The 27,767-nt window shown below is 36.8% G+C and overlaps 1 protein-coding gene across 1 annotated transcript; it reads left to right on the plus strand.

The window, feature by feature from the left end:
• The first annotated feature begins 62 nt into the window (after positions 1–62).
• On the plus strand, positions 63–27,767 carry GCA (grancalcin). The gene is made up of 8 exons (XM_030326889.1): positions 63–246; positions 2,295–2,459; positions 6,246–6,315; positions 13,051–13,094; positions 13,385–13,540; positions 17,926–18,031; positions 23,831–23,889; positions 24,517–27,767. Exons 1-8 carry the CDS (start codon positions 220–222, stop codon positions 24,541–24,543), a joined length of 654 nt encoding a protein of 217 aa, XP_030182749.1. The 5' UTR covers positions 63–219; the 3' UTR covers positions 24,544–27,767.

The following is a 27,767-nucleotide window of genomic DNA, read 5'->3' on the forward strand; positions in this document are numbered from 1 at the left end:
TTGGGCCCCGAAGGACGGAACTCAGCCAATCGGAGCCGAGCAAGGCGGGGTTCGACTCCGGGAAGGGGCGGTCGCAGGGAAGTAAACCCCGCGGCTAGCGCATCTTTCTGCCTCACTTGCTTCTGCATCTGCCCTGCATCTGCGTGGGTTCCTCCTCCTTTCTTCCAGTTGGGCGGACGCTGACTCAAAGGGTGACGGGAGACGCTAATTCAACTCGTCATGGCCTACCCAGGATACGGAGGAGGGGTGAGTCTTGGCCGCTTCTCCGTAGCCTCCGCCCCTGCAAGGTGGAGCGTCCCTGCGGGCGGTGCCAGCCTGAGGGGTCCGCCTTCTGTCTCTGCTTCGCGTGGCTAGTCTCCCGTACTCAGCGGGGCTGAGACTACACTGTGCTGGAAGCACGGGGGAGCGGGGAGCCGCAGGTTTTCTGGTCCCTGAGGGGCACCTTAGGTGCTCCTTGTGGAGCCAGGGATGTGTTGTGCTTTTAGAAATTGCCTTCTTGGTTTAGAGGAACCAAAGCACCCTTTTCCTGTTCAGTGATGTTTTGTGGTGGACCCACACCTTCCTCAGTTTTGCTACACGTCCTCTTTCCGATTTTTTGACCACTTCTTGTTTTTCTTCCCTTTAAGTTGCTTATGATAAATAAGGTATGCTAAAAGTCTCCTAGTTTTTGCTATTCAACCAAGGGCAATCTGTTCTAGATTTTAGGGGGAAGTGGTCAGGGTTAGGTTACTTTTTCTTACATAACTGTTTATCCTAATCACCTTTGAGAGTTGGAAGTTGTAATTGTGGCTGTATACTCTTTTTAATTCCTAAATTTGGCCTTTTATTGGTCTCTTCTCTTCAAAGAAGTAACTTAAAAAACAAAACAAACAAAAAAACCTCATCTATTTTTGTTTGTTTTTATCCATTATATCCTTTTCACATTTACCGTTTACTTTCTTAATTGCTTCATGATCTAGTCATGCGTTTCCTGGAGTTTGAAGTGCATTTCCTGAGTTCCAATACTTCCTCCATACCTTTGCCCTTTACACATCTAGTGATGCAGTTCTTCAAACTATTGGTAGTATCCTACCTTTTTCACTCTCCTCCTCCCCCCAGTTTAGAATTCTTTTCTTTTTCATTCTGGCAGTCTCTACTCATCCTTCAAGGATCAGGTCAAGAGTTTTGTTCAAAATGGAATATGAACAATCTCGATACTTCTTTCTCCTCCAGACTCATAAAAATGCTCAATAAAATGCCTCTCTGAGGTTTTAAAAATGTATAACAAGTTCCAAAGTGAAAAAAGTAGAGAGAAACCATACCGTAGCAGGAAACAAACATCAGACTGTCTACATTTTAACCATGGTCTTACTTCTTACTAGTTTAGGAAACCTTTTGAAGTTTTAGGTCCTCAACTGCAGAACGTACATAGTATTTTCATACTTCATAAAGTTGTTGGAAAATCAAATCACATAATGGAAAGTATTTAGTACCTGGCCTATAAAAAGCTCTCAGTAAATATTAGCTGTACATTATTATTGTAGGTATTTGTATTGCTATTCTTACTAGTTTTGAAGACTGTGGTTGGAATTATCACTTTATTTGTTTATTGATGTCTTTAAAAATTTTTTTTTAAGTTTATTTATGAGAGATAGAGACAGCACGATTGGGGGAGGGGCAGAGACGGAGGGAGACACAGAATTTAAAGGAGGCTCCAGTCTCTGAGCTGTCAGCACAGAGCCTGGCTCACAACTGGAACTCACAAACCATGAGATCATGACCTGAGCCAAAGTCGGAGGCCAAAGTCGGACAGAGCACCCTTGTTCTCCTATTGGTGTCTTTTTAAAAGGATATTTTCTGGGGGAGAGGATGTTTGCACCTTATGCAGTTGCCCATGACTAGTTCACAATTTTGTTGTATTTACCATGTATTCTTCTGTGTCCGAGGTATACTACTTCTTAGTTTGACTGTAGGTGAAATTTTCTTGTATTTCTTTGCCTTTTGTTTATTTCAGTGATGTTGATGGTAAACACTTAAAAATTGTGTGTCATGGTCATCTGCTAAGTTCCTAAAGGTTAGAGAGTACTTTCTTCTGTTACATTTCTTTGATGCCGGACAACATATTAGTGAACTGAATTATGTCCTAATGCCAGACATCTAGGATTTTTTAGCAAACAGCTTTTGTGACAGTGAATTTGGTTGCTTTTTAGGAACTCTTTCTATCCTTGCTTTTCAGTAGACAACTCATAAATATTACTTTAGTGGATAACAAATAATGTTTGCATTTATAATCTTAACTTTTTTCACTCTTATAGTTTGGAGATTTTAGCGGTCAGATGCCAGGAATGCAGCTGCAGATAGGACAACCAATGCAAGGAACAGGGCCAAACCTGCTCCCTGGTGGATACCCAGCGTATTCTGACAGTTATTCCTCAGCAGGAGACCCCATGTGGACATACTTCACTGCTGTTGCTGGACAGGTGAGATGCTAAATATATTGCACAGATATCAGGGTTTTTGTTTTTGCTTTTGTTTTAAAAAAATTTTTTTTATGTTTGTTTATTTTTGAGGGAGAAGGACAGAGACAAAGAACAGGGGAGGGGCAAAGAGAGAGGGAGACACAGAATCCAAGGCAGGCTCTAGGCTCTGAGCTGTCAGCATAGAACCCGAGGCAGCGCTCGAACCCATGAATGGTGAGATCATGACCTGAGCTGAAATCCGATGCTTAACGGACTGAGCCTCCCACGTGCCCCACAGATATCAGTTTTAAGAAGTGATTGCTTTTTAAAAGAAATGTCAACTCTGTTACTTAGTGTGTCATTTTAAATGTATAAGAAATTTGTATTTAAACTTACCTAGGCCGATTTTTCTCTTGAGATCAGAGATGAGGGTAGTCATAATTACTTCATTTTTTAAAAACTCTGTTAGTGTGATACCTGACGCATTGTTCATTTCACTGAAAGAGGAAACAGTGTGGTATGCTGCATGGTGACTGAGCCAAAGAGGATTGGGGGAAAGAGGTCTACGTGTAAATCTCCTTGAGGAAGCTGGGGCAGAGCGTCAAAAGGAGACTTTTCAATTGTGAATAGTTTGGGAGAGACCTGAAGGTAAAGCAAACTGGGAAAGGGTAAAGAAAACAGGGCAGAAAGGAGGTTCAACTACCAGACAAATGAGAAGAGACAGGTTCATACTGAGTCTTAGTCACAGTCCCGTATCTCTTCGTTTATACTTATCGATGAAAACTTTTTGAGTAGTTAGAACTTCACAGAACTTTGATAACAGTTTTCATTCGGTATTCTTTCGTTTGAGTGTTCACCAGGTCCATATACCTGGCTGGAAATAGAGGATACACACAGAATTATTATATGTGGCAGACACTTTGTTTTTGTGACCCCAAGTCCATTCACAACCTCTTTTTTCCCTTGTGTAGTGGTAGTTGGAAAAGCCCCAGTGCCATCCCGGACACCTTTGTGATTAGTAAACGCAGCCACGTGCCATAGGACTGACCCTTGAGATGTAGGTGCCGTTTCTTTAGGACACTTTCCCTTTTCTAAGGGAGAAAATCCTTCCTGGGAACTAGTGTTGGCCTTTTTTGCTCCTTACTTCTTGCCTAGAAAGGGAACTTGAAGTTCGGAGGTGCAGCAGTCATCTTGGTACCTTGAGTCAACAAGCTTGAGATAAAGTCCTTTGGATGGGATACATGGGAAAATGCAGAGATCCATGGCATCTTAAAGCGCCTTACAGTCCTGTTCTGTCTGGCCTTGGACTTCTTGTGCAAAACAATGAACCCTTATTGGTTTTAAATCTCTTTGGTAGTATTTCTATTGTTGCAGCTAACTGTAATGCTAATGGTTACATTATACCATTCCAATCTGCAAAGAACTCTTAAGTACTGTAATGCTGGGAATAAGTCTGTTATCTATAACTGACTATATATTAAATCTATTTTATAAAATTATAACTTAAAACATAGGAACTGGGCATATATATTTAGAGACTTTTATTTGACTTCTGAAACTCTTTCAGTGTTAAATCGTCAACACTAATTTGCTGTATTTGTACTGTTCTTAGTTTCACTCTCTTCAAAAAAGGGTTAACAAAGACTAACATAATTTTTATACTCCTTAACCCGAATTTATAATTCCTGTGTGTCTTTTGAACCTACTGCTGTTCAACTTTGCTTCCTCTGCAATCTTGTTCTTTCCCTAGAAAAGAATTTCCATACTCTTCAAGATCCCTTCTATTCTGAATGTATATAATTCAGAGAAACGTCTTCTGTACACTAAGTGGGCTTTTCCATGAAATGTTAGAGAAGCTCATGGTTGAACAGAATCATCAGACCACATGGGACTGATTTCCCTCATTTAATTGGATTGGTCAAGGTTTTTAGTAATGCAAATTTCTTTTTTCTAGAAAGTTTTAAGTTTGAGCCTAATGTTTCCACAATGCATTATTTCTTATAAATGAGGAAAACAATTGATGAAGCTGAGTAATTATCACTAATGTTAGTCTCGGGTGGAGTATCATTTTCCCACTTAAGGAAAGTTAAAGGTAATTTATAACCATTTATCTTAAGCGTACTAGAAGATAGAATACATTTTTAAAAAAAAAATGAGAGGGGCGCCTGGGTGGCGCAGTCGGTTAAAGCGTCCGACTTCAGCAGGTCACGATCTCGCGGTCCGTGAGTTCGAGCCCCGCGTCAGGCTCTGGGCTGATGGCTCAGAGCCTGGAGCCTGTTTCCGATTCTGTGTCTCCCTCTCTCTCTGCCCCTCCCCCATTCATGCTCTGTCTCTCTCTGTCCCAAAAATAAATAAACGTTGAAAAAAAAAAATTAAAAAAAAAAAAAATGAGAGAAAAGTCATTTCCTACCTTTGCTTCTGATTTAATAATTTGTAAAAGATTGTCTTTTAAAATTTCCTGTGCAATAATTGACAATGACCTGGCATCTGTGCCATCATTTCATGGAGATACTATTGACAGTGGCAGCTGTAGACTTCCTTGATTGTTTTTGTTTGTTGGTTTGGTGTTGTTTACTGATGATTTCTTCTCCAATCATGTTAGAAGTGTATGCCTAATTTTTCAAAGTCTTGAAATATAATAGTGATTTGATATAATAGGGAGGTAGGCAATTGTTTAAATAAAAATTCCTTCTAAGGTCTTTATCATTGGAGGAAAAATTTCTAACCTAGCTTTGGTTCTAAACAAATGGTGATTTTATAAAGTACAATTCTCTTACTAAAGAATTTAAAAATTTATAAGAGAAATGTCAAAACTATGCGTGGCAGAGAAAGGAACACTTAGATACTCTTTGTAGGCACATGGATGATCCATTGGAAAGAATGCTTTTTATTCCTGCTAGAACTACTGGAATTTTTTCTTCTACCGAAATTTTTGTTATAAGGAATTCCCTGCTAAAGATCCATTAAGATATGAGTGTTTATGATACTTATTAGAAGTAGTTTGGAAACATTTTTTTTTCATTTCTTGGGTCTCTTACAAAAATGAACTCTTAAAAAGCTTGTGTTTTAAATTTGCCTCCCTGATACTTCCTCAGAGCTATTTTTTTTGCATTTATGACAATGTCTGTGATGCTTCCAAGTAAATTGCTCTGTATATTTTTATAGAAAATAGGGTGAGATACTGAAACATGATGAAAATATTCAACCTGTTTTACTTTGGTTGTGATTTCTTGTTTGTGTTTAAAAAAATTTATTTCCCACAATAAGTTCAAACAAGAATGTTTGGGCAGTAATCAGAAGAATACCAACAAGATGCCGGATGACTAGGGGTAATGGTGGAGGGGGGAAGAGATTCTCTCCTCCCGGTTACTGCTTCAGTGGTTACAACCTCAGTATCCCTTAGAAATAATCCCCCCCATGAAGGGGCATTAAGGGAATGTGTCTGAGACTGTTCTGAACACATTTTGATCAATTTTCTGTTTTACGTAGAGTTCCAATGACTTTCAACAGATGTTATTTTGACCTACTATAGGTCAGAGTGATTATGTTGTTTCTCAGGAGTAGAGAAAATAGATTGTATTTGAAGTGCTTAAAAATTAATAGAATATAATTTGTGAAAAATTATTTATTTTGTATGCTCTTCTGTAATTTGCCTTTGTTGTCAATACTTGTCTCTCTTAATTTTGTAGTTGATAATAATGTTTTAAAAAATGCATGTCTGTTGATTGGCCTAGAACAGCCAGTCAGCACTTTAATGTGATTTTATACAGCTGTGCATTAAATCAGACTATAATTATTTTTTAACAGGATGGTGAAGTGGATGCTGAGGAACTTCAGAAATGTTTGACACAGTCTGGAATTAGTGGAACTTACTCTCGTGAGATCTCCCCCACCCCCGTATTTAAAATATTAAAAAAAATCTTTTTATCACAGATATACATGCCCATAATTTAAAGAATCCAATAATTCTGCAAAGCTTATTGTGAAGATAACTGTTCCTTGTGTTCCTTGTACATAACTGTCTCCCTGACATTAACTACTCCTAGACGAAATTTCATTCAGCTTTTTCAGGTGACTCTTGAAATTTGCCTCCAGATCTCAAAATAACATACTTTTATCACTATAGATTTTAGTTTTCTTTTTTTAAAGTTTATTTATTTATTTTGAGAGAGAGAGAGAGCAAGAGCAGGGGAGGGAGAGAGAAAATCTCAAGAAGGCTCCATGCTGTCTGTGCATAGCCTGATTCAGGGCCTGATCTCAGCAACCCTGAGACCGTCATCTGAGCTGAAATCAAGAATCACATACTCAACCAACTGAGCTATCCAGGTGCCCCCTTCTATGAGTGTTCTGATTCTGCTATCATATTCTTAAAATCCAAGAGCTTCTCTTCTGTTTTCATGTAGGTGAAGTCTTCCCTTATCTCTCTGAAACTGTTAATGTATTTTTCAAAGTTTTTTCTTCTTTTGTAAACTGTGTTTTCTCCAATTTTTTTTTTCCAGTTTATTTGTTTGGTTGTCTTTCATGCTAGAGGCTTTTCTCAGGTGTGCTGATCCTTGTCATACATATTTAACTGAAATGCAGGCGAGACGCTCCGAGGTGTTGGTTTGGTATTCACTATAGGCTTCAATGTCTGGTAGCCTGGTGGGGCAGTTTGTCGTGCAACAATGAGAATCAGCGTATTTTGGGATTTCCTTTTGGGCTGGTTGTTTGGTAGGAAAAGAGGATAGAGGACCCAGGAGGGTTCTCAGTCTTTGATAAACAGTTATTTAAATACCTTGTTTTTGCTAGTAGGTTAGTGTTAGTGTTAGAGTTTAGGGATAGGGTTAGGATATGTGCCTGCAGTTCAGAGACCTCTCCAGAGAATAAAACCCCAGACTTCCCCTGGAGTGAGAATCAACATGGCAGCCATCTACTGATGAGGCAAGAACGGGCTTTGGGGCTCTAAATACTTCTTAAGTAGGTATTCAGTTGATCCTTCTGTTTTTATGTCTACCTTCACACCCATTTTCAGAAATACTAGCAACTCTTAAGTGTTTGAGGTCTCTCCCAGGATAACTAGGCTGCTTCTCAGCTTTTTTGTCGTGTGTTTAGGAAGCCACTTTTTCAGATTTAGGGTTAAGATTAGGGTGAGGGTTAGGGTTAGGGTGTGTGTCTGGTATTGTACAGTCGAGAGACCTCTCCAGATGGTTAGAGTTAAGGTTCAAGGTTAGGGGTTAGGGGTTAGGGGATGGAGCTTAGGGGCTTGGGTATGCCTAGTGTCTTGGAATTTAGAGACCTCTCCAGAGTAAAAATTCCCAGGATTTTCCTGAGGTTAGAATAGACATTGCTGACATCTTAAGGAGCTAAGGCAAGGAGGGGATTTGGTGCTCTAAATATTCCATAAATAGATATTCAGTTGGTCCTTCTGTTTTTATCTCTACCTTCACACCCATTTTCAGAAATACTACCAATTGATAAATGTTTGTGGGGTCTTCTCCAGGATAAGTAGGCTGCTTGTCAGCTTTTCTTATGTGTTCTGAAGCCATTTTCTCACATCAAGGGTCAGGGCCTAGCATTGGGGTTAAGATTAGGGTTAGGGTTATGGTTAGGGTCACGGTTAATGCTAGTGTATGTTCCGGGTGTTTTGCAGTTCAGAGACATCTCCAGAGGGTCTTTTAGGGTTTGTTTTAGTTAGTGTGTATGGTTAGAGGTTAGGGGTTAAGGGTTGTGGGTTGTGGATTAGGGGTTCTACTATGTTCCTGGTGTCATGCAGTTCAGAGATCTCTCCAGAGGTTTAGGATTAAGGTGAGGATTAGCATTAGGGCTTCAGAAGTAGGGTTTAGGGATTTGGGTATGGATGAATATCCTGCAGTTCAGAGACCTCGCCACAATGTAAGTACCAAGACTTCTAATGAGGTAAAAATAGACATTGCAGCCATCCTCTGAGCTGAGGCAGGGAGGGGATTTGGGGGCTCTAAATGCTCTTTAAGTAGATATTTAATTGGCTCCATGTTTATCTCTATCTTCACACCCACTTTCAGAAATATTACCAGTTCTTAAATGTTCAAGGTCGTCCCCAGGACAAGTATGATGCTCTTCCGCTTTTCTTATCATGCGTTCAGCGGCCACTTTCTCTGATCTAAGGTTACAGTTAGGGTTTGGGTTAGGGTTAGAGATAATGTTAGTGCATATGCCTGTTATCCTGGAGTTCAGAGTCCTTTCCAGAGGCTTAGGGTTAGGGACAGTCTTAGGGTGAAGGTTAGGGTTAGAGGTTAGGGATTGAGTGTTCGGTGTGAAAGGTTTGGGTCTTTGCCTTGAATCTTTCAGTTAAGAGACCACTTCAGAGAATAAGATCCCAGAGTTCTGCCTGGGTGAGAACAGACATGTGAGCCTTATATACAGCTGAGCTATGGATGGGATGTGGGGCTCTAAATACTCGTTAAATGATTCTCAGTTGTCTTCTTATCTGTAACTTCACATTCATTTTCAGAAATACTACCAATTTTTAAATGTTTGGGGTCTTCTTTATGATAAGTATGATGCTCCACAGCTTTTCTTATATGTTTAGAAAGCCACTTTCTCAGATCTTGGGTAGCGTTAGGTTAGGGGTGTTAGCCTTAGGGTCAGGATCAGTTTTAGGCAATGTGCCTGGTATCCTACAATTCAGAGACCTCTGCAGACAATAAATCCACAGACTTCTGCTGGGGTGATAATAGACATGGCAGCTATCTACCGATCTGAAGCAAGGAGGGGATTTGGGTCCCTAAATACTCTTTAGATAGATATTCACCTGGTCTTCCCGTTTTCATCTCTACCTTCACACACAGTTCTTAAATGTTTGGCATCTTCTCCAAGAGAGCTAGGCTGCTTCTTAACTTTTTGTATCATGTATTTAAAAGGCACTTTCTGGGGCGCCTGGGTGGCTCAGTCGGTTGAACGTCTGACTTCGGCTCAGGTCATGATCTCACGGTCCGTGAGTTCGAGCCCCGCGTCGGGCTCTGTGCTGACAGCCCAGAGCCTGGAGCCTGTTTCAGATTCTGTGTCTCCCTCTCTCTGACCCTCCCTCGTTCATGCTCTGTCTCTCTCTGTCTCAAAAATAAATAAACGTTTAGGGGCGCCTGGGTGGCTCAGTCGGTTAAGCGGCCGACTTCGGCTCGGGTCATGATCTCGCGGTCTGTGAGTTCGAGCCCCGCGTCGGGCTCTGTGCTGCCAGCTCAGAGCCTGGAGCCTGTTTCGGATTCTGTGTCTCCCTCTCTCTGACCCTCCCCTGTTCATGCTCTGTCTCTCTCTGTCTCAAAAATAAACGTTAAAAAAAATTTTTTTTTTAAAAATAAAATAAAATAAAAGGCACTTTCTCAGCTCTAGGGTTATGGTTAGGGTTTGCATTAGGTTTAGCGTTACTGTTCTTGTATTTGCCTTGTATCCTGGAGTTCAGTGACCTTTCCAGAAAGTTTGGATTAGGGATAGTCTTAGGGTTAAGGTTAGAGTTTGAAGACTTTGGGTGTGTGCCTGGTATCCTGCTGTTGAGAGATCTCTCCCGACAGTAAATCCCTGGACTTCTGCTTGGGTGGGAATAGACATCGTAGCCATCTATACTGCTGAGGCAAGGAGGGGATTTGGTGCTCTAAATACTCTTTAAATGGATATTCAATTTGTCCTTCTGTTTTTATTTCTGCCTTTGCATCCATTTTCAGAAATATTGCCAATTCTTAAATGTTTGGGGTCTTCTCATGGATAGCTAGACTGCTGCTCACCTTTTGTTTTTGTTTTTTTCTTCTTTTTTTTTTAATCAGAAAAACTGTGCTTAGAAAGCCCCTTTCTCATCTCTAGGGTTAAGGTTGGAGTCAGGATTAGTGTTAGTGTTAGGGTTAGGGGTTGTAGGTTACTGGTTAGTGGTTAAAATTAGAGTTAGGATTATGGTTAATGTTAGGGTATGTCCCTGGTATCCTGCTATTCAGAGACCTGTCCAGAAGATTAGTGTTAGGGTTAATATTAGGGTGAATGTTAGTATCAGGGTTGGAGGTTAGGGCTTAGTGGTTATTGGTTAGTGGTGAGGCCTTTGAATATGTGCCTGGCATCCTGAACTTCAAAAACCTTTCTGGATGGTAAATCCCTCAACTTCTGGTGTGAGCATAGACATGACATCCATCTATGGAGCTGAGGCAAGGAGGAAATTTGGGGCTCTGTATCCTCTTTAAATAAATATCAATTGGTCCTTCTGTTTTTATCTCTACCTTCACACCCATATTTAGAAATACTACAGATTCTTAAATTTTGAGATTCTTCCCCAGGATAACTAGGCTGCTTCTCAAAGCTTTTCTTACCATGTATTCAGGAATCCACTTTCTCCTAAGGTTAGTTTTAGGTTTAGAATTATAGTGAGGATTAGGATTAGTGTTAGTATTAGGGGTTAAGGGTTAGCAGTTAGTGTTAGGATTATTGTTAGGGTATATAACTGTTATCCTGTCGTGCAGAGACCTCTCTAGAGGGTTAGTGTTAGGGTTAATGTTAGAGTCAATGTTAGTATCAGTGCTAGAAGTTAAGGGTTACTGGTCATTGGTTAGTAGTTAGGGCTTCATATATGTGCCTGATACCCTGAAATTGGAAGAACTCTCCAGACAGCAAATTGCCAGACTTCTGCTGATGTGAGAATAGACATAGTATCCATCTACAGAGCTAAGGCAAGGAGGGATTTGGGGGCTGTAGATACTTTTTAAACAGATATTCAATTGGTTATTCTGTTTTTATCTCTACATGCACACCCATATTTAGAAATACTACCAGTTCTTAAACATGTTTGGGGTCTTCCCCTGGATAACTAGGCTACTTTTCAGCTTTTCTTATTGCGTGTTCATGGTCACTTTCTCCTATTTACGTTAGTTAACTTCCATTCATCTTACTATTTTACAATTGTTTTCCTTTATGTTCTCTCATTCTCTTTTTTCTAATGGTTTATGACTTTAGAAATTTAATTTTTTCCCATTACAATGGGGTATTAAAAATCTATGAACTTTCCTAAAAATTCTTCTCTATTCTTTGTCAAAAATATTTAATCTTCTATACATATACATTCAATCTTATTTTATGATTGAAGGTATGCTTATATGAAGACTCAGTTCTTGCCATTTGTTATCATCTGTTGAGATTCTCCCACATAACGGATGGGTGCCATGTTAACTTGAAAGCAAAACATACCATTTGCCTGACAAAATGATGGAATGCCATCCAGGGATTGTTCATGGAAACTTTGCCACCCTGCTTCTTCCCACCTGAACAGGATTTGAAGGAGGACTGGGCTCCTGTATTGACTTTTCCACTTACTGGCTCTATGACTTGGGAAACTTTATTATTCTGGGCCTCTGTTTCTTCATTTGTAAATTGGGACTATAATACCTTTGTATCTTTATGTAAAATCACAAAATCATGCTACCTGGCTCATGGTGAATACTCATCGAGTGTCTGTTGAATTGTCCATCTGAAAATATTATAACCACCTATTCTAACATTGACACCGTATTAAATAAACATTTAAAGAAAATCAGCTATTTTAACTTGTAGAATGTTTTATGATTTTTTTTCTTAATAGGTGTAAAATTTAGCTGAAATATTTTTTCTCATAAAAATTTCAAAATATGCTAACATCAAATAACAAAATAAGATAATTTTAAGCATTTTTATTTATTCATTTATTCATTTTAAGGAGCGAAGAGTAAGAACTTGATAAGCTTACCTAAACTGTACTGACGTAATATTTCTTTTATTAAGACTGATATAATAAGTCTTGAGGTAAATCAGCATACTAATTCAATATAATTGTGATAAGGATTAGAAAAATTCTACTTAGTGTGAGTCTTCAGTTATAGTTCTATAAATATGAAAATGTTAATATTTCTAATAACCCATGATATTAAGATAGTTTATATTTATTTTTTCTTCCTGCCTTTTCCCTTGCCCAAGGGAAAACAGCTGCTTCAGATCAGAAGTTCACATTTTTACTTGATTGATTGCAGTAAACTAGCAAATGATTTACCTACATCCGGGTTCATCTTACTTTACTCTGCAGTCTGTTTAATGTAAATGAGTATTTCTGTAATGGAAATTTTAGAATTGCCCCTCTGCTCTGTAAAATTCTTCAGTGACTTCCCTTGGTCTAAATCTTTAGGGTGGCATTCAAGACTTTCATGATCTGACCCTCTTCTCCCTTTAGATGTCATCACAAGCCAGTCCTTCATCTCAAACTTTAATCACATCTCTACATCTTTCGTGTTTTGTGTACTCCATATATGTCAGATTTCTATTTAAAAACCTGCTCGTCATTGTGTTGGGAAGATCAAAGCCCTCCTTTCCCCTGTGACAATAATTTTCAGTTATTTTATAATTGCTTATATAACTACCAAATCCCCTTACTAGATGTGAATAGTTTGGAGTAGTAGTAATTTTTATTTTAGTCCTTTTTTTTTTTTTTTTTTTTTTTTTTTTTTACTATGGATGCATAAGCATTCAAAGTTTGTTGATGGGGTGACTGTATTTTTGGCAATTTTTAAACATTTTGTTTTATAAAATAGTAATTGTCATAATTTTACATAGATAAAATTGGGCAGACTCCAATTCAAATAATAAATATGTTTTACAGCCTTCAGTTTGGAAACCTGCAGAATTATGATCGCCATGTTGGATGTATCCTTGAATAAAAATAGAAAATACTAGAATATGGAAAATTGTTTTCTGAATATAACTAAGCAATTGTTGGCTGTATATGACTACAGTAAATTAGAGACTTTAAAAATACTTTGTAAGATTCTGTTTGAATTCCATGCTCTTCCATTTTGAAGTAGAAATCTATTCATATGCTGAATTTAGCTAACTTGCAGAAGCATACTAATAGTTTTTTAGTCAATGATTTACAGCTTTGGGTCAAGTAAATTCTCATTGGTATCAAAATTTATTTTTATTAATAAAACTATCAGAGAGATTACACAGGAAAAATGAGGTTTAGTGAATTCAAAGAACTTTGGGCAGCTCTTAATGCCTGGAAGCAAAACTTCATGACTATTGATCAAGACCAAAGTGGCACAGTAGAACATCATGAATTGAATCAAGCCATCGCTGCTATGGGTAAGAATGTTAAAATTCTTTAGAATCTATCCAGATAATTGTTCTTTGATGAAATGAATCTTAACTGTTTTAATTTGTTAAGTGACAAAGGAATCTATTATTTCACCAGCTGTTGCCCAGTTTGATTTGAAGATTGTAGATGAATTCTGATTGAAGACTTTTAACAAAACCATTTTATCTATGTTTTTTTTTCAAAAGATGATCTTTTTTATACATTGTGGTTGATAAAATTAATTTCTGAATTTCCTCTGTTGAGTATATTAAAATGCATTCCTCTAATTGTGGGTAACCACCATTTATAGTGTATTCTTTTTTAATTTGCTGAGGTGTCTAATTATTTATTTTATTTTTGCCAGATTTTGGAAGTATTAATATGCAGTGTTATATTAATTTCAAGAATACAGCATTTCTATTCGTATCCGTATAGGTGTTCAACAATTCTATACATTACTCAGTGCTTATCACAAGTATATTCACCGTCTGTAACCATACAACATATATTATGATCTTATTGACTCTATTCCCTATGCTGTGTTTTTCAGGGTGACTTAATTATTTTGTTTAAAAATTTTTTTAATGTTTATTTATTTTTGAGAGAGAAAAAGAGCAAGAGTAAGCAAGGGTGGGGCAGAGAGAGAGGAGATACAGAATCCAAAGCAGGCTCCAGGTTCTGAGCTGTCAGCACAGAGCCCGACATGGGGCTCAAACTTGTGAACTGTGAGATCATGACCTGAGCTGAAGTTGGATGCTTAACCGACTGAGCCACCCAGGCACCCCTTTTTATTTTTTTTTAATGTTTGTTTATTTGTGAGAAAGAGACAGAGCACAAGCAGGGGAGGGGCAGGGAGAGAGGGAGACACAGAATCTGAAGAAGGCTCTAGGCTCTGAGCTGTCAGCACAGAGCCTGATGCGGGGCTCGAACTCATAACCGGCGATATCACGATCTGAGCCAAAGTTGGATGCTTAACTGACTGAGCGACCCAGACGCCCCTGGGGTGACTTAATTATTTCGTAACTGGAAGTTTGTACCACTTATCTCCCCTCTGGTAACCACCAGTTTGTTCTCTATATTTAAGGGCCTTTTTTTGTTTGTTCCTTTTTTCTTTGTTTTGTTTTTTAAATTCCATATATTTTTGAAACCATATGGTATTTGACTTTCTCTGACTTATTTCGCTTAACATAATACCCTCTAGGTCCATCCATTTGTCACAAGTGGCAAGATCTCATTCTTTTATATGGCTGAGTAATATTTCATTGTATATGTACCACATCTTTTTATCCATTTATTGGTTGATGGACACTTTGGTTGCTTCCATAATTTGGCTATTGTAAATAATGCTGCAGTAAATACAGGGCTGCACATATCTTTTTGAATTAGTGTCTTCCTTTTCTTTGGAAATATTCCAGTATTGGAATTACTGGATTATATGGTATTTCTATTTTTAATTTTTACTTTATTTATTTATTTTGAGAGAGAGAAAAAGCAGGGAGGGGCAGAGAGATAGGGAGAGAGAGAGAGAGAATTCCAAGCAGACTTCCCCATTGGTAAGCCACATGTGGGGCTCGAACCTACGAACTGTGAGGTTATGACCTGAGCCAAAATTAAGAGTCTGAAGCTTGACCATCCTAGCCACCCAGGTGCTCCCCTCTATTTCTGACTTTTTGAGGGCCCTCCATACTGTTTTTCACAATGGCTGTACCATTTACATTCCTAACAACAATGCAGAAAGGATTCTTTTTCTCTACATTTTCACCAATATTTGTTATTCCTTGTATTTTTTATTCTAGCCATTCTGACAGATGTAATGGGATCTTTCATTGTGGTTTTGATTTGCATTTCCCTGATGATTAGGAATGTTGAACATTTTTTTGTGTGTCTGTTGGCCATATGTTTATCTTCTTTGGAAAAATGTCTGTTTGGGTCTTCTGCATATATTTCATTGGATTATTTGGGGTTTTTTAGTGTTGAGTTGTCTAAGTTCTATATATTTGGATATTAACCACTTACAGGATATGTCATTTGCAAATATCTTCTCCCATTCAGTAGGTTGCCTTTTCATTTTGTTAATGGTTTCCTTCACTGTGCAAAAGCTTTTTATTTTGGTGTAGTCCCAGTAGTTTATTTTTGCTTTTGTTTTCCTTGCCTCAGGAGACCTATCTAGAAAAATGTTGCTTCAGCCAATGTTAAATTACTGCCTATGTTTTCCTCTAGGAGTTTTGTGGTTTCAGGTCTCATATATAGTTCTTTAATCCTTTTTGAGTTTGTGTATGATGTAAGAAAATAGTCCAGTTTCATTCTTTTGCATGTGGCTGTACCATTTTCCTACACCATTTGCTGAAGAGACTTTTTCCCATTGTATGTTCTTGCCCTCCTTTGTCATAGATTAATTGACCATATAAGCATGGGTTTATTTCTGAGCTCTCTATTCTGGTCTTTTCATCTATTTATCTATTTTTGTGCCAGTACCACACTGTTTTGATTACTGTAGTTCTATAGTATATCTTGAAATCTGAAACTGTGATACCTCCCACTTTGTTCTTCTTTCTCAGGATTACTTTGGCTATTTGGGGTCTTTTTAGTTCCATACGAATTTTAGTATAATTTGTTCTAGTTCTGTGATAAAATGCCATTGATATTTTATAGGGGTTGCATTGAATCTGTATATTGCTTTGAGTAATATGGACATTTCAACAATATTGGTTTTTCCAATCCCTGAGTATAGAATAGTGTTCATTTGTGGTAAGAGCTCTAATTTGATACAAAGGCTTCTCAATTATTCTGGTTTCCCATATTACCTCTAGCTTTTCAACAATAAAAACTATGTTTTCTAAATTTTCCTTCGTTTCTTATGTGGTTAGTATACACAGTATATGCCAAATACCTCAGAATGCAAAGTCTGCATTTTAGAGTATTTTTAAAGAATGTAACTTTATTTTATCCTATCTTTGGTAAGCTGAGGTTCTCAGTCTGCTTTCTTTGAAAAGTGGTAATATAAATGGGTTTTAACCTGCTTTTACAGTTCATGTAGTATTCCTAATTGTGTTTACCCTTTGATTTTTTTTTTACACTCATTTCTAAACAAAATACAGTTGTAAGAAAATTAACCTTTTGAAATTTAAAATCTGAACCCAATGCAAATTATCTCAAATTCCAATTTAAAGAAGCTAAAGCTAGTGATTTGTTTTGTTTTATAATTAGACATTTTAATTTACTACATGGTCATTTTAGAGACAGTCCTGGACACATCATATATAGTTCAGTTAAAGCATTGATACCTAATGGATTAAACTGATCCTTAATTCAACATAATGTAGAAAAGGTACTATAACCTTAGGCAAAAAGAAAACTGCCAGAGTTCACATAGGCATTTGAGTGCCATAGAGAGATATTGTGGATTATTCAAATTTTAAGAGCTTCAGATACATGTTAAAATATTCAAATTATTTTGCTGAGAATGCTACGGGAAATAATAAGAGTTTTATCATTACACATTCAGATCATAACTCTCTACTAGGAAGCTTAAAATACATTTGCATATAATTACATAAGTTTCCATACTTTACTTCTATTAATTATACCTTTCCATTTATTTATTATTTATTTATTTATTTATTTTTAGCAAGTTCCCTGGATTGTAGCTACACGTAAATTTTCTTTACGTTTATTATGTTTTCCTCCCTGAGTAGATTGTCCAAATCTGCTAATATAGTAATATATAAAGACAATAATTCTGGGTCAGCATCCTTCACAGTAAAGTATGCACATATTGGAAAGTTGCCTAAGAATAGATCTTAAAGTTCTCATAACAAGAAGAGAAAATTCTGTAACTATATAGGGTGACAGGTGTTAACTAGACTTATTATAGTGATCATTTTGTAATATATGCAACTATGGAATCATTATATTGTACATCTGAAACTAATATAGTTATATATGCCAATTATACCTTAATGAAAAAAAAAGGCAAAAAGGAAATAAAGAATTTAAGCGATAGCAAAAATCACTAATAATCTTTCCTTGATATTCTTTAAAGAACTATGAAATTACAGAATTGAAATATTGGAGCATTAAAATCTATAAAATATTCTAGACATTATTTAAAATAAAAACATATTCTAAAAATACAAAACATAATTTTGTTTTTTTCTTAGCTATGACTTCATTACAGAGCTAGAATTTAGATGTTTATGTACCACTTAACCATTAGTAGTAAAGCCTTTGTCTGATAAGTTTCAATATGAATGTATTTTATTTTTAGTATATATTTTTATGGAATGAATTTTGGAATTTTATTTTTTTGATTGTTTTTAAAGAAAATGCAATGCTGTGATGTTTCTTATGGTGTTTGGTTTTAGAAGTTTTAACCTGTTAATTCTTATTTCTAGGTTATAGGTTGAGCCCTCAAACATAAATGCTATTGTTAAACGGTACAGCAAGAATGGCAGAATCTTCTTTGATGATTATGTGGCTTGCTGTGTGAAGCTTCGAGCACTGACAGGTCTTCATCATTTAAAATGGGGTATAGCGTTATGTAGCTATTTTTCTTTTTCTTTTTCTTTTTTGAAATTACTGATTTTTTTAAGTTTATTTATTTTGAAAGAGACGGTAGGAGAGGGGCAGACAGAGGTGACAGAATCCTAAGCTGGCTCCGCACTATCAGCACAGACTGATGTGAGACTTGAACTCATGAAACCATGAGATCATGACCTGAGCAGAAACCAAGGGTCAGGACACTTAACTCGCTGAGCCACCCAGGTGCCCCATAGCTATTTCTCTGAAAAATATCTCGTTCTCTTCGACAAGTTTGTAATATTATGTATTTTCACCATTATTCACTGTTAAATTCAATCAGTTTTAAGGCTTTTAAAACTTTAGCAATATTGTGAAAAAAATTTAAAAAACTTGAGCAATATGAATACTGAAAGATGTTGTAGCTCAGTTTTGGAAGTTTTCATGTCTCAGTTGCCTGGGATATGAAATCACTTGATTTAATTGAGTATGAAGAGGAAAGAGGGAAGATGACAGTGGAGTAGAAGGACCCTAAGCTCATCTTGTCCCATGAACACATCTAGATAGCTATCAAATTATCCTAAGTACCCCAGAAATCAACCTGAAGATGACAGAACAAACTCCACAAACTAAAGGGAGAGAAGAGGCCACATCAAAGAGGTAGGATGAGTGGAGACATGGTTGAGGGGAAGAAATGGATCATGGGTGGTGTAGGGAGGAGGAAGCTGTAGTCATGGAGAAGGTGAGAGAGAGAGAGGAACAAATGGGAATGCATAAGGAGAATGTTTCCCCAAAGCATTGGCTTGGAAAATGAGAGAGGCTGAATTTCACGAGTTCTTGCAACTAGCAGGGCTTGAAGCTTAGACTTTTGAAGGTCAACAGACTTGACTAGGATAGAGTCCAGAGGGTACTGCACTGCTCCTGGAGAGAAGGCAGGCACACAACCTAGGGGCAGACAGCATGGAAACAGTGACTTGAAGAATGCTTGGGGTACACAGTGGGGAGCATATTCACTCTTCTTGCACATCCCTGAGAGGCAGCATTCACAGAGACACCTCTCCAGGAACAAAGGAGCCAGCTGGTGTCATTTCCCTCCCCCACCCTTCAGCATAAGCACATAGCTGCATGTGGGAAGTGGCATAGCACGTACACGGGCTGCCTGATTTCCTTATACCAAACCCCACACCCCTGTGCTCTAGCAGGACTCACTTCTCAGTCAAGCATGCCTTAGTCTCAGAATGGCAGGCTCCTTCCCCAGAAGACCAGCACAAGCCCCTGCCTCCACCACATCTGACAGAAGAGTTCTATATGGCCTCAGTTCTGGTGCAGGTGGTGTCAGGTCTCATTAACAAGCAGACTAGAGCACACCTAGTTAAAACTTGACACGTTCTGGCCAGCGACCAAACACTGCCCACAGCAGGTAAGTAGAACCTCTACAGATGACTGGCCAGAAGGATAGAGCAGCCAAAACTAAGAGCAGAACTCACACAGCAAACATCAGAGATAATCCTTGAAGCACCAGGCCCTGGATACTACATGACCTCTTCTTCATAAAGCTATTACTCTCAGGAGCAGGAGAATTAACTGGCCTTTCTAACACAGAAGAAGACCGAGACTTAGACAAATGCCAAGATGGAGGAATTTATCCCAAATGAAAAAACAAAATAAGGCCACAGCCAGAGATCTAAGCAAAACAAATGTAAGTAACATGCTGATGGAAAATGTAAAGCAACAATCATAAGGTTACTCACTGGGTTGAGAAAGAATATAAGACATCAGGGTGACCCTTGTCACAGAGGAAAAAGAGTTAAAAAAAGAATCAGAGATGAAAAATGCAATAAATGAGATTGGAAATAGGCTTGATACAACGAACAGCAGGCTGGAAAGAAGCAGAGGAATGAATTAGCTATATTGAAACAAAATGGAAAATAATGAAGATGAACAAAAGAGACAAAGAAGAATTATGGAACGTGAGAATAGACTCGGAAACACAGTGGCTTCATCAGATATAATAACGTTCATATTATAGGAGTCCCAGAAGAAGAAGAGAGAGAAAGAGGGCAGAAAATTTATTTGAACAAATAAGGGCTGAAAACTTCCCTAATCTGGGGAAGGAGACATCCAGATCTAGGAGGTACAGAGAACTCCCATCAAAATCAACCAAAGCAAGCCAACACCAAGACATACTATAATTAAATTTGCAAAATATAGTGATAAAAAATCTTAAAAGCAGCAAGGCAAAAGAAGTCCTTAACTTATAAGGGACACCCATAAGGCTAGCTGGAGATTTCTCAACAGAAACTTGGCAAGCCAGAAAGAAGTAGCATGCTGTATTTAAAGTGCTGAGTGGGAGGGGCGCCTGGGTGGCTCAGCTAGTTAAGTGTCCCAACTTCGCTCAGGTCATGGTCTCACAGTTCGTGAATTCAAGCCCCACGTCAGGCTCTGGGCTGACAGCTTGGAGCCTGGAGCCTGCTTCAGATTCTGTGTCTCCCTCTCTCTCTGCCCCTCACCCGCTCACACTCTGTCTCTCAAACATAAACATTAAAAATAAACTGAAAAAAAAATAAAGTGCTGAGTGGGAAAAATCTGCAGCCAAGAATACTTTATCCAGCAAGTGTATCATTCAGAATAGTTGAGTTTTCTAGACAAGCAAAAACGAAAGGAATTAGTGACCACTAAACCAGCTCTGCAAGAATATTAAAGGAGACTCTGAGTGCAACAGAGAGACCAAAAGTGATAAAGACAAGAAAGGATGAGAGAAAAATCTCCAGAAACAATGACAAAACAAGTAATAAAATGGCACTAAATACATTTCTCAAGGACTATTTTGAATGTAAATGGACTTAACACTCCACAATCAAAAGACATAGGTTGTCCAAATGGATTAAAAAACAAGACTCATCTATACATTGCCTATAAGAGACTTGTTTTAGACCTAAAGACACCTGCAGATTGAAAGTGAGGGGATGGAGAAAAATTTATCAAGCAAATGTCAAAAGAATGCCAGAGTTGCAATGCTTATATAAAACAAATAGAATTTAAAACAAAGACTGTAATAAGATATATAGAAGGGCACTTACATCATAATAAAGGGGACAATTCAACAAGACTATCTACCAATTTGCAAATATTTATGTACCCAACATGAGAGCAGTTAAATATATAAAACAATTAATAACAAACATAAAGGAATTAATGATAATAATACAATGATAGTAGGGGACTTCAACATCCTGACTTACATCAATGGACAGCTAATCTAAACAGAAAATAAACAAGGAAACAATGTCTTTGAATGACACTCTGGACCAGATGACTTAACAGATATATTTGGAACATTCCATCCTAAATCAGTATAAAACACATTCTTTTCAAGTACATATGAAACATTCTCCAGAATAGATCACATGTTAGGTCACAAATCAGGCCTCAATTACACAAAAGGATTGAAATCATACCATGCATCTTTTCTGACTACAACACTATGATACTAGAAGTCAACTACAAGAAAAACAACTTGGAGAGATCATAAATATACAGACATTAAACAATGTCGTACTAAACAATGAATAGGTCATCCAGGGAATTAAAAAAAAATACGTGGACACAAATTAAAATGAAAACACAATGGCCCAGAATCTTTGGGATGAAGCAAAAGTAGTGCGGAGAGGGAAGTATATAGCAATACATGTCTATCTCAAGAAGCGTAGAGCCAGAAAAATTAATCCTCAAATGTTTGTAGAACCACAAAAGACCCCAAATAGCCAAAGCAACCTTGAAAAAGAAAAGCAAAGCTGGAGGCATCACAATTCCAGACTTCAAATTAGATTACAAAACTATAGTAATTGAAACAGTATGGTGCTAGCATAAAATTAGACATATAGATCAATGGAACAGAATAGAAAACCCAAAAAATGACCCCACAATTATGTAGTCTGTTAGTCTTTGGCAAAGCAGGAAAGAATATCCAATGGGAAAAAGACAATCTCTCCAACAAATAGTGTTGGGAAAACTGGACAGCAACATGGACCACTTTCTTATACCATACACAAAAATAAATTCAAAATAGATTAAAGACCTAAACTGTGAGCCTTAAAACCATAAAAATTCCAGAGGAGAACACAGGCAGTCACCTCTTTGAAATTGGCCATAGCAACTTTTTCTAGATATGTCTCCTGAGGCAGGGGAAACAAAAGCAAAAATAAACTATTGGGACTTGATCAAAGTAAAACACTCATGGGGTACTTGGTTGGCTCAGTCAGTAAAGCATTCAACTCTTTGATTTCAGTTCATGTCATGATCTCATGGTTTCATGGGTTTGAGCCCCGTATTGGACTCTGCACTGGTGGCATGGAGCCTGCTTGGGATTCTCCCTCTCTCTCTGCCCCTCCCTCACTCACATTCTCTATGTCTCTCTCAAAATAAATAAATAAGCTTAAAAAAAAAAAACACTTCTGCACAGCAAAGGAAACAATCAACAAAACTAAAAGGCAACCTATGGGACTGGAGAAGATATTTTCAAATGGCATGCCTGATAAAGGGTTAGTATCCAAAATATGTAAAGAACATTATAAAACTCAACATCCAAAAAACAAGTAATCCAATTAAAAAATGGGCAGAAGACATGAATAGACTTTTTTTGCAAAGAAGGCATCCAGATGGCCAACAGACACATGAAAAGATGCTCAACATCACTGTTCACCAGGGAAATACAAATCACTACTACAATGAGTTCCCCACCCCTAACAGAATGGCTAAAATCAACACAAAAAACAACAGGTGTTGGTGAGGCTGTGGAGAAAGGGGAATCCTCTTGCACTGTTGGTAGGAATGCAAACTGGTGCAGCTACTCTGGAAAACAGTATGAAGGTTCCTCAAAAAGTTAAAATTGGAACTATCATACAATCCAGTAATTGCACTATTAGGTATTTACCCAAAGAATACAAAAATCCTGATTCAATGGGATACATACACCCAGATATTTAAACAGTATTATCTATAGTAGCCAAATTATGAAAAGCCCAAGTATCCATCTATGATGAATGGATAAAGAAGATGTGGTGTGTATACACAATGGAATATTACTCAGCCATCAAAAGGAATGAAATCTTGCCCCTTGTGACACGGATGGAGCTAGAGAGCTTCAAGCTAAGTGAAATAAATCCATTAGAGAAAGACGTATACCATATGATTGCACTCACATGTGGAATTTAAGAAATGTGCAAAGGGAAAAAAGAGGCAAACCAAGGAACAGAGTTTTAGCTATAGAGAGAACAGACTGATGGTCAACAGAGGGGAGTGTTTGGGGGGATGGGTTAAATAGGTGATGGGGATTAAGGAGTGCACTTGTGATGAGCACCCGATAATGTGTGGAAGTGTTGAATTACAATATTGTACACCTGAAACTAGTACTCCACTGTATGTTAACTAGCTGGAATTTAAAGAACAACTTTAAAAAAAACCTTAAAAACATTTATTTTCATTTTTATTAATTATTTTGAGAGAGAGAGCACAGGAGCAGGGGAGGGACAGAGAGAGAGGGGGAGAGAGAATCCCAGGTAGGCTCTGCACTATCAGCACAGAGCCTGACACGGGGCTCAAACTCACAAACCTCAAGATCTTGACCTGAGCCAGAGTCAGATGCTTAACCGACTGAGCCACCCAGGCACCCCTAAAAAATCCTTTTTTAAAAAATTGAGAATGAAATTAGTCATATTTTAGAACCTAGGGACACTAAGCATTTACAACTATATATTTAAAATTGTGATAAATTTTTGTTTGTTTAAAGATTTCTTTAGGAGAAGAGACCACTTGCAACAAGGGGTTGTGAATTTTGTATATGATGATGTAAGTATTCTGGTATTTACACTGTTCCCTAGATGTGTTCATAATTGTTAAAAAAATTTAAGAGGTCTCTGGTACCAATAATGGGAATAATATATTTTATAGACCATATTCCTTTTCTGAATTTATCAGCTAAATGCAAATAAAAGGTTAAATACTTGTATAACTATCAAGTTGACATTATATGATAAAGGTACTTCTAAATTTTATGACATGTTTTTGGCAGTTTACCTTTCAAATCATTTTTAAGGGCAAAGCTACCATTTTTATAAAGAGTAGTTTATTTTTTGGTAATCTTCAAGAGGAAATTTTCATCTATGATGATAAATTATGAAGCTGTTCATTTCTCATTTCAAATGGTTGCAATTAACCTGATTCCAGTGTCTTTTTTTTTTTAATTGAAACTAATTATATTTCACGTGTACTTCAATGTTTCAGGGTTTTTGTTTTGTTCTTGTTATGAGGAAGTTAGGGAGTCAACACTTCCCTGCTAGTACATACTGGTTTAAATTACAAACCTTGGAAACTTTAAAAATTTACCCTCTTGTGAAAATGTTTTCATGGATTGTAATTAATCAAAAGCAAAAGGCCTTTTGTTGTTACCAGCTGATGATTTTGCTTATGTGTTAGTTTTTGCAGGGTACTATGGCAATTTGAATGTCTAGAATTTGAAAGCTGAAGAAATACTGTGAATTTTTTTTACTTGGAAGACATGAACTGGACTACTTTGAATTTAATGCTTTTTTGGCTTTTCCATGTTTCTACCTTGTTATAAGTCTGTCTTATTTCTATGTGTTTTTACTTTAGTGCATAATTTAAAGCAATACAAGAAGTGTTTTTGTATTTGGAATAGTAGTGCTTTTAGGAAAGCTGTTCACTTAACATATCTTAGTATCATAAAACATTGGTATATGATGAATTGATGTAAATACCTTTTAGCCTTAATTTTTAACATTGTAAATCCAGAAGAATGTATTTATAAGATAGATAATATAAGAAGCCAAATGTGAAAGCCTAGATAAAGCTAATGTATACTTACCTGAAGGTTACAAATTATACATTGAATTTTTTTTCCTCGTTGTTGGTTTTGAAGGTGAACTAGAAGTCTGGATTTTGTGCCATATTTGTAGAAGGGTTTCTTTATTCCTTGATTGCATAATTTAAGAAGAGAAACTCACTGGTCTTTGCCTATGAAGAAGAAAATCGTAGTTCCTAAAATTTTGTATTATGTCACCCTAAGTAGACTGCAAATTAATATATAGCGAAATAAGGCTATAGGAAGCATTTTTTCCTTTATTTTTTTCAGTGTATATTTTTCTTCAATATGCTTTATTATCTTCTGTGGAAAAAAAAGTTCTTAACAGAACATACGTTTTCTCTCTGCATTTTTTTTTTTTTTCATTAGTGATGACCTAGAGGGCCTAAAATGGCATCTTCCTTTTAAATCTAGACTTTCTGGAAGTGACACATATTTTTAATGAGATGTCAACATTTCAATGTATTCTATTAAACTAAATTGTTTCATATATAATGCCAACTGTTTACAAAGTTAAAAAAATCAAGTAATCTACCAATTTGTATAGATATTCAGAAACTGTAAGTTTACCTTTCTTGACAACATTAGCCGCAGATTTTGGCATTGCTAAACTGGCAAGTCGTTGAACGCAGGTGTGTAATGTGGGGGGTACTGACCACAGCAGGCACCACACCCTGTTTCAGAGTGGCATCTCTGTGGAAATTGCAAAGTGGTCATCACATCCTTAGCATTTCAGACCCCTGATATGAGCTGTTGTAGTTAATCCTGCCCCTTTCCTTGCAAACACTCTTAAGTCTTTCTTAATGAAGATTTGAAACACCATGTGTTTTTCTTACACCTTAACTGAATGTCTTCCAGCTTCAAATGCGAGTACAAATTGACGTAATTTTAGTATGACTGGTGACCAAATTAATTATTCTTTTTTAGAAAATTCCGGGTTTCTTAAAGGATGGAGGATGAATGGTAGCATCTTGAAAAAAAAAAAAAAGTTTCGTAAACTTACAGAATTTTAAATCCACTTTTACTTTCAACAGTCCTGGAAAGGAAGTATTGGGTAGTCATTTTGACGTTATATTTTTATATAATTAGCTGTCAGATTCATTTGGTCAGCAGTATAAACGTGTGAATAAATAATCCATATACTTTTGTCCTCTGGCTGCTAATTTTTTTCCATGAACATATATTTGATAATGTGAGAGGATGTTAACTGAGGTATAAAAATACAGTATTCTAATTAGAAGTGTTGTAGAAGAAACTAATGTAAACACACTCTTACATCATTCATGTTGAATGAGGATGATAATATGACTCAGCAGCCTGGTATCTTAACATCCAGCTTATAGGTAATTGCATTGTGGTACCGTTCTGACGTCAGTTATAATTTTTCTTACTTGTAGGCTAATGGTTGAGGCTAAAAACTTTAAAAATGATATATGATATTATTCATTTAAGTTTCTGCCAAATAGACACTTTGTATTAGAACTCTTCGTATGATTCTCTAACTCGTCCTTTTCCAAAGGTGTTTCTGTGAATTTTGGTCATGGTCAGTCTGTGAAGCCGTTTCAGTGCCCAAACATATTTGGGAAATTCTCACCCTTTTCAGGGAGCTTGATAAAGCCTAAGGTACAGAAAATCCTGTTTACTTCTGTTTGACATAGTTTGTTCCAAAAATTTTTGACCACAGAACTCCTTTCTCTAGCAGAACTAATTTTCCATGCCAATCCAACTTGTCAGACAGTTCTTTTGCACTGTCCATTAACTAGATAATCTTATAAAACGTTAGGCATAGAGGATATTTTAGATGGAGTTTTTATACCGAAATACAACTCACTTTTTGATGCTTTAAAGATAATTGATGTAAACAGACATCCATTACTAAAGTAAAAATTAAATAGTCTTATGATGAACAAGGACTGGAATATGAATATCGTATGGTAGTTTGTACTGGTTAACTCACACCCAGTTTTCTTGTAAAGAGTAAAATATTGAATAATGTACACTCTTAACATCTAAGTGCTTTTATTTATACAGTAAACGTGTTTCCATGTCATTTTGAGAATTTTTTAATAAACATTCAAATAGCTTGCTGTAAAGTTTTGTATCATACAAAATCTGTTAACATATATGAGATGCTTCAGTTCAAATAACAGTGCAGTAATTCACCTCCGCCTAAAAAACTGCCAAATGGTTCAATGTCAGATATTGCACTTCTATTTTGAGTGGCAGTTTACACCTTTTAAATTATGTCAAGGGGAAATAAATACTGTTGGAATCTTAATTTGGTCCACTTTAAAGTAATTTCAAGGACTGTGCTCATTTGATCTATTTAAGCATGCATTCAGAAACAAAAAGTAATTTAAAAGTGTCAAATAATATTTATTTCCAGAAAAGGTATTCACCCTGGAAGAAAGTAGAATTTATTAATGAAGTTCAAAGTCTGTGCAGTTTAAAAAATGACAAACATCAATTTATAATTCTTTCTCTAAGGAAAATATACAAATCAAGTTCACTTGTACTCTTACGGCATTACTAAACTGGACAAACTAAATGAATACAATTTGTCAGAAATGTGCTTTTCTTTTGTAGTTTTGACAAATTCACAGATGATGTTTTCTCGAATTTGTAGCAGTTTTCTGGGAAATTAATAGGAATAAATTTGTGAACATCTGGTAATTAAATCTAGTGAGTAAAAATCCAAGACTTCTTTCACGTTAGCATTTTTTCTTTTCTTTTAAACTTTAAAATGCAGCCATGGGTGTTTTATTACTTTGAAACTTGTATTAAAAAACCACATCTTTTTGATTTTGTAAGCACTTTGAAATAAATGTACAATTCTAAGCTATCA

This window comes from Lynx canadensis, chromosome C1 (assembly GCF_007474595.2).
Source record: "Lynx canadensis isolate LIC74 chromosome C1, mLynCan4.pri.v2, whole genome shotgun sequence".
Lineage (NCBI taxonomy): Eukaryota > Metazoa > Chordata > Mammalia > Carnivora > Felidae > Lynx > Lynx canadensis.

Coding starts and splice junctions, on each gene's coding strand:
- GCA (XM_030326889.1), top strand. CDS start 220: ATGGCCTACCCAGGATACGGAGGAGGG. Junction 6,316..13,050: donor AATTAGTGGAACTTACTCTC/GTGAGATCTCCC, acceptor TATGTTTTACAG/CCTTCAGTTTGGAAACCTGC. Junction 18,032..23,830: donor GAAGCTTCGAGCACTGACAG/GTCTTCATCATT, acceptor GTTTGTTTAAAG/ATTTCTTTAGGAGAAGAGAC.